Source organism: Chlamydotis macqueenii, chromosome 1, assembly GCF_036417535.1.
Source record: "Chlamydotis macqueenii isolate bChlMac1 chromosome 1, bChlMac1.mat, whole genome shotgun sequence".
In the NCBI taxonomy this organism is placed as follows: Eukaryota; Metazoa; Chordata; class Aves; order Otidiformes; family Otididae; genus Chlamydotis; species Chlamydotis macqueenii.
In genome coordinates, this window is record NC_141556.1 from 127,427,039 (window position 1) to 127,442,983 (window position 15,945).

General features: G+C 37.1%; 1 protein-coding gene across 6 annotated transcripts in view; it reads left to right on the top strand.

The window, feature by feature from the left end:
* The window catches only part of TAB3 (TGF-beta activated kinase 1 (MAP3K7) binding protein 3), a 46,724-nt gene that overhangs the window by 16,024 nt on the left and 14,755 nt on the right, over positions 1 to 15,945 (top strand). For 4 of the 6 annotated variants that reach the window (XR_015261103.1, XR_015261107.1, XR_015261108.1 and 1 more), the window contains exons 2-3: positions 12,075 to 12,263; positions 13,796 to 15,248. Coding sequence is in view for 3 of the 6 variants with exons in the window: in XM_086766779.1 (XP_086622905.1) it covers positions 12,162 to 12,263; positions 13,796 to 15,248 (1,555 nt within the window). In the remaining 3 variants the exon portion in view is untranslated. The remainder of the gene's footprint in view (positions 1 to 12,074; positions 12,264 to 13,795; positions 15,249 to 15,945) is intronic. The other 2 variants (XM_086766790.1, XM_086766798.1) reach the window with 2 other exon arrangements.

Genomic DNA, 15,945 nt, shown 5'->3' on the forward strand with positions numbered 1-15,945 from the left:
TGCATTATATTTTTACTTTAAGTATCTTTTCTGTTTTGCTAGAGAATTGGGTACAGCAATTCCTCAGCTATGGCACACACTCAAGCATCTATAGATGTACATGTATGATTATGGATAATGTCAATGTGTTAATGTTATAGCACATATGTAAACCTACATAGATAAAATAAATACAATTAATATAACGTTATGTGTAACTTAATATGGCCTCTTTTTGTGACACTTATGGGTGGATATCCATGCAAAGACTTGTCAGAAGATATCACAAAATAGGCAAGGTTTTTCGTGTTACAGTTCTTTATCTTAACAAATTCTCCTGGAGTGATAAAAAAGACAGGCATGCTATATAACTTGTCCACCATATTTTATACCAATTAGTTATGTCAAAGAACTGTATGCAGTCAGGCCACCAAAGCTTAATTCAAAACTTCAAAAGTGGAAGCTGATATTTTCTGGTGTGTAGGGAATATGTGGTTAGTATTTCTTTGTACTGTTGATAATTTTTTTTTTTGCATTGCTCTGTGTTGGCTCCTGTCTATTCCTTGTTTTTTTCTGTGTCTACTCTCTCCTTATTTGTCTTATTTTTTGTTCTTGTTTATATGCACCTGTCCACTTCCCTGTGTGGAGTCATATCCATTTCCTCTGTGTAGAGTCATATCGTCCATTACTATGTGTTTGCTGAGGATCCTGAAATGAGGTTTTCTCATTTCTGATCTAGGGTTTTTCTTCTAGTTTAAGGTGGCCAAAGTAAGGAGAGGCTAGTAGTAGTAAGGTCAGAAGCAGCGTTGCATAGGTGTTCGTGCTTCCCAGTACAGTTTTCTTTTCTTTCTCAACTGGTCATCTTGGGTATAAGAGCTGCAGTGAATATAGAATACAGGCAGTCTTTGCAACGATGCTGCTTTTGGCACTGTTGTCAGTTTTATGGCCCACTAATAAACTTTCACAGGTTGTTTAAATTGAAACTAATGCTAGTTAGTATCTCCTTCTATCTCTACAGCAAAATGGATACTTCTTTACAGGTATAAATATGCTTTGCAATCATTTTCTTATTGATGCAGAAAAATGTGAAAGTTTAAGACAGGTTATGTTACAGAAATTGTCTGTCACCTGTCCTGCAGCATTCTTCCATATATGCAGTTATCAACAAAACAAATCTTTGATTCAGTCAGTGTATTCAATACAGAGTATTTTCAAGGTTTGTTGTATAAAAGCTCATCAACTCATCAGATTGCTTAACAGAGCAATCCTACGAGTCTGGTCATTTTTTAACTGTTGTTTACAGCACTCACTATTACTGTTAGCCATCACAAAAGTCTATCAGAGATATTTCAGAAGCAGGAAACCTGATGTTTAAACAGTTGATTTAGAACTTTTTTCTCCTTTCTACCTTAAGAATGGCTTACATCAAGTAGTTCAATTTTTCTTTCATAGCATAAACAACTAGATTTTATTTTTTAAAGTTTCTGTTGTCATAAATCACACACTCTATGGCTAATTCATAGCATGGTTGACTTAAAGGAGTGAATTTAAATTTTGTAGTTCTTGCATAGCTTCTTCTGACTTTAAGAGGATGACCAAGCTTTTACTTCACTGTGAAATTGCTTGCTGAGCCACCCAAGTAAATCAAATAACTGGTTAAAAATTCAAATCATATAGCCCCAAATGCGCAAAGTGCAGCAGTATACCTTTTGTGGAAATGTCAACAGGCTCAGACAACTAACATGATTATGTTGCTTTTATTCTGCAAATGGACAGGTTTTTTTTTCAGATGTATTCATAGGAATTCTGGTTTTTTAGAGCAAACATTTTTAATATAAGCTAAAATCAAAGTGAGAAGGCGAAGGAAAGTGAAGGAGACATTTAAGCTAATTACATGAATAGCCATTTGAATGTGTAACAGTTGATTTATGAGTGTAGTTAACTCTGAAATTTTACAAGCTCTGTGTGGTAAACCAAATGACAACTTGGTTCATATTTTTATTTTTCAATCATGACTGTTGTCTTCAGTCTTTTTGAAGCTTCTAGCTTCAGTGAATGCTTGCTGCTCTGAAGTCCTGCGAAAGTAAGCACAGTGGTTCATTTTGTGGAAGTCTCTTTTGGAAGTATTAATTGTATTTTGACTGGTGTAAATAAATATATCTTGCAACAAAGCCTATTCTGAATGTCTTAAAAGCGAATTCAAAGTAGTAATGACTTGGTGATGTTGGAGCAGGAGCTAATGGTCAGAGTCACTTCCTTGTTGTAGTTCAGCCCCTGTTGCGACCAAGTTACGCAGTCTCTCACTCCTCCCACCCTCCGAGGGAATAGGGAGAGATAATGCAACAAAAAGGCTCAAGGTTTGAGATAAGGATGGATAGAGCTCCTTAAAGTTACTGTTATGGGCAAAACAGACTTGACTTGGGGAAAAATATTTATTTATTATTATTAATAAAACCTGAGCATGATTATTAGAAAGAGAACAAAACAACTTCCCCCACCCCTCCCTCTTCTCAGGCTTAACTTGATTTTAATTGTCTTTACCTCCTTCTCCCCTCAAGTGGCACAGGGAAGAGGGAACGAGGGTTATGGTCAGTCCATCACTTATTGCTTTATGCTGCTCCTTTCTCCTCGGGGGAAGAACTCCTCACATTCCTCCCCTGCTCCAGCATGGGGTCCCCCCCACAGGCTACAGTCCTTCCTGAAACTGCTCCAGTGTGGGTCGTTTATTCCATGGGGTGCAGTCCCTCCAGAACAGCTGCCCCAGTGTGGGCCCCCCCATGGGCCACAGCCTCCTTCAGGCATCCACCTGCACTGATGTGGGGTCCTCCACAGGCTGCAGGTGGATCTCTGCTCCTCCATGGACCTCCATGGGCTGCAGGGGGACAGCCGGCCTCACCATGGGCTGCAGGGGAATCTCTGCTCGGAGCAACTTTACTCTTCCCCTCCTTCTTCACTGACCTTGGCATCTGCAGCCGTTCCTCTCACAAGAAATTCTTCACAATTGGCTCAGGCAGATGCCACTTATGTTCTCTTTGCCTCTCCTCTCTTCTCTTCTCTCAGCTGGGCCAGGCTGAGTGGCGCCCAAACGGCTGCCCGACAGGAGGCCAGAGGGTGAGGGCTGCAAGGTTCACAAGGCTTGCGCCTTCCCCTCTCTGCCTGCCACTGCTGCTTCTTCACTACTACTTTTTTTTTTTTTCCTTAATTTTTCCCCTTCTTAAATATGCTGTCACAGAGGTGTTATCACTGAATGTTCTGTCACCAAGTGACTTGGCCCTGGCCTGTGACAGGTCCACCCTAGACCTGGCCAGGTCCACCAGACAAAAGGGGAAGCTTCTTGCTGCCATAGCCCCCTCCCCACTAAACAAAACCAGCACACTTGTGTAGGACTTAGCAAACATCTCTTTGGCTGGAACAGTGTTAAATACCTGTGGAGCTGGTTGAGATTCAGACTGGTGACTTGCAGATAACTCTCCCTCCATAGCAATACTCAGATATTTCTTCTTCGAAAAAGGTTAGTCTTACACCTCTGAGAAGGAAGCTCATTTTACAGAACAATTTGTGTATTCAACAGTAGTCCAGTGTTTTTGCAGTTTGTTAGCGGAATTTCTCTCTAGTATAAACCTCATCTTCTAGTAATTGTTAAACCTGGAAATATGAATAGCAACTTAAAAAAAAAAAAACCTGAAGTTTATGATCTGTGGATTTGCAGTAACCTTTTCTCATGCTTTGTATTATCTACTGTGTTTCGTGTTTTCTTGTATCTTTTCTAGATCGTTTTGGTTCCCAAAATAGGATATAACAGCCAGAAAATTTTTGCATCATTATAAAACTGCTTTTAGCAGGGCTAACACTTAGAGTTTATGAATTAGTAAATCTGACAGCCTGCTTGTTCACTGCAGTTTGTTTTTCCAGACAGTCTGTATTTCACAAACATTCAGTCAATAATCATAGATCATATGCCCTGGTAAGAAAGGTAGTTCGTAATCCTCATAGCTTTGGTATTAATATGATACATTTGGTAACCTCAGGTTTATCTGTGAGGCATAAAAACTCACTTGTGTTTACAACTTCTAGTTTCACGTAGTATTCTGCAGAACTCTTCTGGAAAGTAGCATCCTTCCTGGACTATCTCACTGCTTTGAAAACTTACTTCTCTTGTAAGTTTGTTGTATAGCAAGACCTGCTTCTAGTTGCTCCCTGGAGTGAGAAAATCATAAAATCCTAGTGAAGTATTTACTAGTATCTGATGTGGCCTTTCAGTATATAAAAGAGGCTTATAAGAAAACAGAGAGAGTTTTTACGAAGATCTGTAATGACAGGATATGGGGCAATGGTTTTAAACTGAAAGAAGGCAGGTTTAGGTTGGACATAAGGAAGAAATTTCTTATGTTGAGGGTGTGAGATACTGGAACCGGCTGCTCAGAGAAGTGGATGCCTGACTGTTAGAAGTGTTCAAGGTCAGATTGGACGCGGCTCTGAGCAACCTGATGTAGTGCAAGATGTCCCTGCCCTCAGCAGGGGTGTTTGACTAGATGATCTTTAAAAGGTCCCTTCCAACCCAAATCATCAGATAATTCTGTGATCTGCTTGGTAGAGGAGTTACTGGCCAGGAACATCTTAGCTACTTGCTAAAATGAGTATCACTGTTCCAGTTAAGGATTCTTCTCACTCTCATTCAGTTTTTAATATCTCCTGGTGTAATATACCACGTAGCCATTAAATTATAGTTTGTGGAGATCTGACATGTATATACAGCAGAGATTACTTTCACTCCTTTTCTTTTGCTTCCAAAGCAGTGGAATAAGTAAAGCCTGTTATTGTCAAATACTATTTCTGCTTTAAAAGACAGAAACTTAATCATGACCAAGGTAATTAAATAATGTGTGACTTTTTTTGAAAATGTTAGATCTTTGTAGAGCAATATTGCTAACTCCTTTTCTGCCTGACAACTTGGTGTCTCAGTGTCTGAAGTTTGTTTTGTCTGTGAAAACGATAAACTGTTTATATTGTTCCTGTGACTTTTTTTTAATGTCTTCTATCATGGATGGAAGAGGAAGAAGGGTAAATAGATAACACTAGTCCATTTAGATGTTGATGGCTCACAAGGAAGGCAGACTGTAATGAAAGGGAGACGAGCAAAGCAAATGCCAAAGCACACAAAGCAACACAAAATACAGGCCTAAGAGGGAATAGTGATTGATTACGGTTTTTTAATTTTGATGACAACCTGGATCATTAACATGCTTGCCCACAGACCACAGGTGAAACTTTAGTATGCCTCAGTCCTGTTTCTAGGCAATGTCACTGTTGTGCTAAAAATTTATTTCCTCCATCCATGTTTCTCTTATCTCAGAATTGTGTATTTCTTTTGTGTGATGATGACATACCACGTTGTATCACAATATTCCTCATTTGTAGAATATGGAAATAGTTTCAAACGTGGATGAAACATTGTTGCCTAAGTTTAAGCTAATGGGGAGAAGGGAGCAAGAAAACAAACAAGAGAAGGAATATCTTCATTGCTTTAAACTTCCATTTCATCAATGTGAGATAATAGTATTCTCATCATGCTGACTTGAATGAATTGCATTCCATTTCAGTACTCCAAGCTGTCCTAGACCATCAAGTGACACGTCTGTGTAACTATTGCATAGCTATGTAACTTTTGTATGGCTAAATGGACAGGGATATCGAACCAAGAATGTCAGGTGAGCTTGTATAACCTATACTATAATATGAGAGGCTAATTGGTCAGCAGTGATAGCTTGTCAGCTTTATTTTTAGTTTTATTTTGCTGTATACCTCTTTAGTGTGCTCCACATTATCTTCCTGCCATCCAGAAGCTTTGTGAATCTGTTGATCTTTTATGTAAGTGAATGAATGTTCATTCTAAGACGGCTTGTTGGTGACGTAGCCAGTCATTCAGGGCAGTGACAGCAGCATACTGAGCTCAGCTTTAAATAATGACTGCTTTTCTTTTGCTTTGTTGAACTTAGTATGTCTGTATCAACTGACAAAATGTCTTTAAGTTCTATTGTATGTGTCTTTCCTACTTGGTGAAGCGGTACAGTCCAAAGCTGTGGGATGTATTACCCTGTAAAAAAGCTTCTGTAACAAATGGTCATGGCAATTTGTGAGGTGGGAGAATGGTTCCTAGCTATATGTAATCCTGGATATTTTTTTTTAATCTGGATTGTTGCAGGGAAAAGTAATCCCTTTTTTTTTTTTGTCACATATTATGTTTAAACAGAGGGAGTATATGACTGAAGGTGGTTGTGAGGAAAAAGTGCTCACTTGGAACTGTTTCAACCATTTCGTTTCTTGTGCTTCTGAGATTTTAAGATGTTCCAGCTCACAAATCTTTATAAAGGTGTCACATTATCAGAAGAGTATTTGCCTTCCTTTGCTGCAAGAGCAGTCCAAGGTCTTAGCTGGATTCATGTACGTGTTCTGACATTTGTGGGATGAGTTGCTTAATTGTTTTTGTTTATTTGAATGGGTAAATAAATGGAAATTTAGTGTACAAAATTATTCACTTTATTACTCCCTATATTGGTGTAATGTGACGACTTTAAACCATTTACAGTCAGGTTAGTATTCTACTGCAGGCACCTTTGAATTTAAGCCAACAGTGGTTCAAGAGGCTGCTCAAGGTTTATAGGTGAGATTACGTGATTGCATCTGCAGCCAGGACACATGCCAGGCATGTTTACAAGGCTATAATTGGGTGCAGATGCCTACTAAATAGTAGGTATGTGTGGGATGGGATGTTAAAAAAACATCGTTTCGCTTAGTTAATCCTTTGTGTGAAGCAACTTGGTTTGAATCATCGTCTTCAAATTTCATGGTTGTATACAAGTTTATTGCTATTTTGCATTTTTTTGTGCTGTATGTTTGCAGTCATTGTGAGAAGCACCACAGTAATTATACACCTTAACATCTGCTTGAGTATTGAAATACAGAAGTGGAATTGGCATGTGATCATGTAGTAATGTAGACTTCGGCCAAAATCATATTATTTGTTAAAACCAGTGTTAGGTAAAAGCCAAAAGATATTAATATCTTGGCTGACAAAGTGCTTTCTAAATCTGTTAGCTGAGCTAATTCCCTTCTTGTCTTCTCCTGTTTTACTATTGGCATGCAGCGTATGGACAGTATTCTAGCCTTTGGAAGCATGTAACCAATGCGTCAACGGAGATGTAGAAGGTATAATCATATCAGTGATAAAGAGCTGGCTGCCTATAATCAGTTGGGCCTTCATAGCTTTCAGAAAGAATTTCTGTAGAAAACAGTATTGCATGGACTGTGGCGAAGTGACATGGAGTTTGAAGTACATTTATTTTGTTATTAATAAGCAACTTTTTTTTTCAATTGTATATAAAAAAGTTGTGATCTATATAAAACTTTTTACTTTGTAAACACTCTGTGTAGTCTGTTTGCTTTATACTTTAGTAATATTACTTTGCAGAGCAAGTCTGGTAATGCTAGTTTTTTTGTGCTTCGAGCATGAATGGTCTGTGTTCTTAAAAAAGACTTTTCAGACTAGAGCAGATTTTTTTTTTTTAAAAAAGATGGAATAACTTATTCTTGAGACCAACTTTAGCAAAATAATAAATTATGAAGTAGGAAAAATGTAAAGGCAAAACTCAAAAAGTAATTTCAAGAACTGTAGCTAATGTGACCAAACTGAGAGAAATGTCTCATGAATTGAAATTACCTCAAGAAAAAATAAGATTCGTAAGATGCAGTCACAAATTCTTTCTATTTAATAAATAAATTTTGTACAAAAGATTTAAAATGTAACTCATGCTGGCTTTGAAAACAAAATAGCATGTTTTAGTAAAGGGGTTACAAATTAGTGTTAAGATTGTTTTAAGAGTGTTATTATTGCTCTTCCATTTAAAGAACACGATATTTTTCTTTTGGACATGATCTCATTCTTTATTTACCCTACCACTTTTGGTGAAAGTAAAATTCTGTACTGATCTAGATTAATGAAACTGAATTTTAGAATTTTGTATGCTTTCCTCAGTTCCTGTCCTCACTCTTCACAGCTCTTCCTCTATTCACTATGAGAGAAATAAGGAAAGTTTCAGTTCAGGGGGGATATTCAGACTGTTAATTGCTCTTCTGTTTGACTCAGAGCAGGAGTAAAGTTCTGAGTAGCACTGATATCAGTGTTACTCAGATGTTTTGTGCCTAAATGCCAATAGAAAATATAACAGGAATGAGTTGTTGGTGTTGGCAAATAATATTTAAGCAGATAACAATTAGGAATTACTGTCAGGAGTTTGGATTGTATAACTGTTTATTGGATTTGCTAGTCCATATTTACTGCAAATTAGTTTAAATGCCTGTAAAGTCAAAGTCACTTTTGCTTGGTGGAGGTGTTATATATATTAGTTTTTCTTTCAGCTTACTCATTTGCATTAATATTAATTTTGTTCTTTCTGTTCTGAAGATTCCATAATTAAGAAGTTGATATTGTTTTACTGTTTTATCCATCTAAATTTCTTGGTATCTTCATACTTCAGTTCCTGCAATGTTTAGACACAATATAACATCCAGCTTTGCTAGCTTTCCCCGAGTCCTTTTCTACCTCTTGGCTAAAAGCGTGCAGGTATTTGAAGGAATTTCCCGATGAGTACGTAAGTAAAAAAAAAAAAAATTCTACTGCATTTATAAATCTGGAGGACAAAGTTTGTCCTCAACACTTTGATCAAACAGAGATGAGCAAGAAGGAGGGAAAAAAAAAAAAAGATTAATTTACAAATATGGGGTTGAGTTCATATTAATGCCGTTCACTAAATCCACTTTTTATCTGTAGGTGTCAGCATGCATTTGAATAAAAGTCAGGACAATGAAATTTAAGAATTATATTGTTTTAGTATTCAGAGGAAAAATTGAGGTTCTTTGCCTGACTGTACTTAAATCCATCCGTATTTTCTCATCCTTGTAATCTAAAAATTTAAATAATCTTTTAAGATTACAGAATTTATGTAAAAATGTATAGAAGCAGGATGCCTTTGAGGTGTTGCTTTTATAAACTGATTTGTTTATTATTCTGTTTTGTCTTGTTGAGTTTTTTTTCCTCTTATCCTTCAAGGCCCAACTGTTATAAAACTCTTAGGAATTAACTTTAAATTCATGAGGCCTGAGAAGCTGTCTTCCAGGTAACCTGTTTTCTGGAAATTCACTCAGGAATTATGTTAGTTGCTGCATACATTTTAGTTGTATAAGTGCCCACCAGTACATCATTTATAAACTTCCAAATAGTATATATTGACCTAACTTATTTTTCAGTCGAATCTCATTGTTGATGATTCATGAATCTTCATTTTAGGTAATTTAGTATCTTCATTTTAGGTAATTAATTTTTGTAATTCTGAAGTAACAGTACTAAAATGAATTTCCTTCTGTATATGTTTGAACACATCTGTGGGATTGCTTTCCTAGTCTCTTGTGGTTCAGCAGGAGCTCTTACTGTGTAAGTATCTTAGCAGCGTAGTCTGCGCTGTGAAGTAAACTCTTGGCCCTCAGAACAAGTTGCTTCTCTACCTGCCTGATTGTGTGGAGCAACATGGGAAGCAAATATTGTATTCCAGCCAGTTTGTGCGTGCTTAGAGTGGAAAATAATACAGTATGTGAATTTTGTGGTATTGGCTGAAAAATAATAAACTTCCACAGTAGTGTAGCCACGGAATCCAAGGTGTTCTGAGTGATTGTGTGTTCATGCTTCTCAATAAAATTATTTCAGGTTTCCTTTAGACTTTTGAAGACTTTTCTGTGTAAAGGCTAGAAGCTTCAGCTCTTCAAAATGAAAATGGAAATTTCTGTTATCTGTTATTCGTGTTTAGAAGATAACTCTGTGATAAAATTCATAGTTGGCCAATAACTGCTAATTACTTCGAGCGTTACATTTCTACTCACCACACATATTCAGGAAGCATTAGAAAAACACCAAAGAAGTTATTAATTTAGAGTCTTACAAAGGCATTGTAGAAAAACATTGCATGTATTGATGATGGATCTCTAGTCTGCTCACTCAAGTTACATTTGAATTTGCGTTTGAAGAGAGATGTGATGCAAAGGCTTTTGTTCATGCAAATAAAATTCTTAAAATTATTATCTTCTGTTTCTGATACTGTCATTGTTATTCCACAGGAGTTTTAATTGCAATTTATTCTGATGGAGTGCTCCTCCATTACTGCACTTCATCCGCTGCCTCCTAGGAAAAGGTCTAGAAACACACAGAGCTTTATTACTGTCAGGTTTTCTTTGAGAATTCTTGTGATAGTTTGCCTTTCAGAGTATGATGTTTGTTTGTCATTTTAAAAAAATAAGTTTTATAGAAGATTCCCTACTGTGAGTGTAGATAGGAAATTTCAGCTGGCTCTTGTAGTCAGTGGAAATTTGTTTTCTTTTGAAATGAAAAGGATCTGCAGTATTACTGCAGTGGACAGAACTGCATTGTGATTATATAATGTAAGTTTATTGTAGTATTTCTTAAATCACAGCAGGGTAGTTTGCATATCTCACTGTTCTTTAAACTTGTCTCATTTATCTTGAGGAGTGTGGTGTGACTGAAGTAATACTGGGTGCTACAGTATATCAGATATGACTGAGACCACCCCTTCCTGTAAGCATATGTGTTATTTAATGAATGCTAATATCAGCTAAGAGCTGTCCACATGCAAAGTAGCCAGATAGCGGAATGGACTTGACTTCTGTTTTTGTTGTGGTGGTTGTTATTTTGCCCCTTTTCAGAGAAAGGAAGTACTATTTAGAAAGAGGTGAAAAAAAAGAAAGATGTGGTTGTTAAATATTCAAAATAATACAAGGGGGGGGGGTAAGCTTTTTTACCCTAAACCTGACAGTTTATATTTCTTTGAAGATATATCTTCTATTTTCTTGCCTATGAAAACTAGGAGACTTTCTTAGGAAAGACAGAGGAAACTGTTGGAGTTTATTAGTGCGTAAAGGTATGTGTATATTTGTGCTGATCTGTTGTACTGCTCTAGACTGCTATTAGAAGTTGAGCTAACAACTGAAAAGCTGACTGGAATACCTATACTGTGTGACACCCACAATTGCACTGAGGTTGAGAAGCATGATTTAAACTTGAGGCTTTGAATAGGTAATATATTACTTGAACACCAACTCTGCTGGTATTTGACTTTCATTTCCGTTTTTGATCACAGCACTACATTCTCTGCAGTTCAGAAGTCAACTGAGTAGTAGCGCTGTAAAGGCTTTTGAAGCTTAGCAATAAGAGATGTGTTACAGGGGCTATGCCGTGCACCACCTTCATGCAAAGTCTTTGTCAATCTTTACTTAGATTTCAGCTGCCTTTTGATTACTGCTGTGATCATGAGCTACAAATGAGAAAAGCATTTCTTGACTCAGAATGTATGTGCCTTCTAGTAGTCATAGGGTATTAAAGTTTGGATAGAGTCTTTTTGTTGTTGAATTCAAGAATCCTGAAATAGAGAGGTTTTTGTCACTAATCATGTTAGTACGAATATAATAGGTGCTTTATAAAAGTCTTAAATAGATATTATCATAATCCTGAAAAGGACTCATTAAATTCTGTTTAACTCTTATGTTTCACAAAAATTGCTTCCAACTTTTTGGATTTGTAGAGATGTAAAGAGGAAAGAGTTTAAGCCCTATTTCTAGAGGAGTATTTTTTTATAATTGTGCTACTTAGTTTTCCAGCCTGTTATTTTTAGTATGTTGTAAATAACAGACATGCATGCTTTGTGATAACTTCAGACTTTTCTACAAACTGTTCAGAATTTCACTGGGCCTAAGTATTAACAGTTTCATTTTGTGCTGCTCAGATTAATTTAAGTTATGCCAACATGATACCACAGTGGGACTGTGAAATGTCATGTAGACATACCTGTGATATGTTGAGTGCTTTAATATTAGCATTTGAGACATGATGATTCCCACTTTTGTGTTTAAGCTATTGTCTCTCTTGATATCTAGATCTAAAAATGTAATACAGTAATTTTTTTACACGTGCGGCTCAGGAAGGAGGAGCAGTTATTGTGATGGCTTAAAAGATAATTGTGTTTTCTTTCTCACAGAAAATGTCAGAAGCCTCAGAAGACCATAATCATTGGAAGGCCTATTGACTTCCATTTTTTGGTAATCTGGAACATCATCAATCTGGCATGGCGCAGGGCAGTCAACAACTCGATGTGCAGGTACTCCATGATCTCCGACAACGTTTCCCTGAGATACCTGAAGGGGTGGTATCTCAGTGCATGCTTCAGGTATGGTAAAGAGTTATAAGAGTCCTTGTATTTTATTTTTTAGTATGAAAATTCTTTTTAGTAGCATACATGGAGCATAGATTTTCATTCTTCTAGTTTTATTTTGAAAGGCTGGAAGGCTCCACTACTTGCATTTTTGTCCTGTCTTTTATGTACAGTACAGCAATTTTATCATTCTTCACTTATGTTTGTGGGGGTTTTTCCTCTGACTGTTCTTCCTTGTCTATGCGACCTGTGACTGTATGCATACAGGGAATAAGGGAAGTGGCTGATGGGATGATTATTGATCATGGCTGCCTAAATACTGGAGGAAATTTTAGCAGTGACTCATTCTTCCAATATAAGGAACTGGCTTTAGCTAGGAATCTAAAGATTTTCTGTCTTCATGGCATCTTTTTGCCGTAGCTGTCCAAAGATTTCTTTTTACTTCTCTGTTTAGAAGTCACGTGATAGTTCTTTTTTTTTTCCTTCTTTTTTTTTTCTTTTATTTTCCTTTTTTGTATTCTTTTTTTCTTACTCTTTTTTTTTTCTTCCCTGTTTCCCCAGTCTTCCTGATTCCCCTGTCTTCTTTTTTTTTTTTTCCTAATGATTTAACTCTTTTGGAAAAGCTATCATTCATGTCATTCTTTTAACAAGACTAGATTAAGAGGGATGAGAGAGGGGAAGAAGGGAAATGGAATTCCACGTTATAGTTTTGATCTGATTCATAATTTATTGTGTGTATAGTTTCAGCTGCTGGCATCACAGAACAAATCAAACATTTACTGGTTTTATTATTAAATTATTGTTATTATTCTTATTTATTATTAAATTATTAACTATTATTCTTTATAATTTTTATTATGTTATTTGGTTTCCTTGCTAATGTATGAATAAACCTTTTTTTTAGCCTTGAGCCTGAAATTCTTAAAGGCAGTTGAAATTATGTCAGAACTGTAAGGTGCTTTATGCAATTGCCAGTACTTTTTCAAGCAATACTTATTCTGACTTCAGTGCATGACTTCTGCACTAAATTCTGTTCTATGAGGAGAAGCTGGTTTAAAATGTTGGGCTTTTAAACTTTCAGGTAAAGAGCAATGCACAGGTAAAAAGTAAAGTAAAGGCAAAACCAGTAAAATTTAATCTGCATTTTTGTTTTAACTTTCCAGGTTTTGCAGTTTGAATCTAGTTTAATTTGATTTGTGTAATTGCTAGAAGCAGTTAATTGTACATGCCTGTTCCTTGTAGAAGGTGCCGAGAGTTCTAACCATTGGTTTCCCCAAAACTGGACTTGATTTTTTTTTTTTTTAATACATTATACTGTAGCTAGTATTACCATACCATTTTGTTAGATGTGGTGTGAGCTATGTACTACTTGCTTACTATGTCTTAGTAGCTATTACGTTTATTTCAAAATTGGTGTCTGTGAAATGTTACAAAAGTTGTCTTCAAGCTAGGCTTGATTGCAGCTTCAGTTGAATGCTTGTTGAACACTGAGCAGTGGATTTTTCTTTTGCTATTTGACAATAATAGGTGTACATTCTTACTTCTAGCACAACAACAACCTAGATGCCTGTTGTCGAGCCCTCGCACAGGAGAGCAACAAATACTTGTATATGGAGTACCATAGCCCCGATGACACCAGAATGAATAGAAATAGCCTTTTGCACATTAATCTGGGTATTCATCCTCATACCAGCTATCATGCAGGGGATGGAGCTCAACTTAATGGTGGTCGTACACTGGTACACAGTTCAAGTGATGGACACATTGATCCACAACGTACAGCAGGTAAACAGCTGATATGCTTAGTTCAAGAACCGCATTCTGCTCCCGCTGTTGTGGCAGCTTCTCCTAGTTACAATCCATTTTTCGTGAATGACCAGAATAGAAATGCAGCTACTCCTCCTCCACAGCCACCTCCACAGCCATCTTCCATACAACCAGGAATGAACACGTCTGCTATGCAAGGCCCTCCTCCCACGTATATGCACATACCTCGGTACAGTACAAATCCCATTACTGTTACAGTATCACAAAACCTCCCCTCTGGACAGAGTGTACCCAGAGCTCTACAAATTCTTCCACAGATTCCAAGCAATCTTTATGGGACTCCTGGCTCTATTTATATAAGACAAACATCTCAAAGTTCTTCAGGACGACAGACTCCTCAGAACACACAGTGGCATTCGTCACCACAGGGCCCAGTTCCACATTATACTCCCCGTCCTCTACCTGTGTATCCACATCAACAGAACTACCAACCTTCTCAGTATTCTCCTAAGCAACCCCAGGTCCCTCAATCAGCTTTTCGATCACCACCTGCATCCCAGTGTCCCTCTCCCTTTGGCTCTCCTCAACACCAAGTTCAACCTCCTCAGTTGGGTCATCAGAGTTCGCATGTTTTCATGCCTCCTAGTCCTTCAACTGTCCCACCCCATCCATATCAGCAAGCATCCCAGACTTTTCAAAAACAAGGCGGTCACTCTGTATCATATCTTCCTCCTTTTACTGGACCTAGTTTATCCAAAGGTTCCATGAATAAAATAGAAATTACAGTTGAGCCACCGCAAAGACCTGGGACTGCAATGAACAGAAGTCCTTCCCCAATAAGTAGTCAACCATCTCAACGAAACCAGCACTCACTGTATACAGCCACTACTCCTCCTTCAAGCTCTCCATCTAGAGGTATGTCGGGTCAACCCAAACCTCCATTTAGTGTTAATCCAGTATATATTACCTACACTCAACCAACTGGACCTACAGGTGCACCAACACAGTCTCCTCGGGTAATGGTATCTCAGCCAAACCCAACCATTTTTAAAATCACAGTAGGTCGAGCACCGACTGAGAATCTTTTAAATTTAGTGGACCAAGAAGAGCGTTCTGCAGCACCAGAACCTATTCAGCCTATTTCTGTAATCCCAGGATCTGGAGGAGAAAAAGGAAGCCATAAGTATCAGAGAAGTTCTAGTTCTGGATCAGATGACTATGCTTACACTCAAGGTAAACGTTTCGCCCTGCAAATTATATTATTGTAAAATGTATTTTCATCTTGATTTTGCTGCTTACTAAGTGAGAATTTTTGAACCTGTACAAAGAAGAATAGACATTGCACCAAAAATAATCTAATAAGAGAGTTTCTTCTGAATTTTTAAAAACTTTGCCAAATTTCAGTGTAATGCATAAAGAATTTCTGAGGTTCTTAAAGTTGCTGTGCTTTTGGTGTTAGGGGAATTTCTTAAAAGAAAACACTGCAGCTAAAAAGAGTTTGTTCATATGCTGTGTGTCTAGTTTGTAAATTCTGCATTGAAAAACTGTGTCATAAATTTTCATGTGCATATTATTACTTTTTGTATTTATTCCATACTCAATGCTTTACAAAACCTGAAGCACTAACTTCTGCAGGGAATTTGAATCGAATATATTTGGTTTAGATTGAAGAGTATTAAGTGAAAGAGGAGAGGGAAGTAGGATTGCAGCTAAAACTACTTTGGGTGTCAGTACAAATCATGTTTTTTGTTAGGAAGGTATTAAAATAATTATTTTGAAGGACTTAATCAAAACTTCACTTCTTCCACTTAGAGTTTTCAAAGAGGAGGAAGAGATTGGCAGACAAATTTTGGGATGTGTGTTCTGCTGCACGGGGATAGAACATAGTCAGTCTTAATGCCACATATAAATGAAGAATTAAGTAATTTAG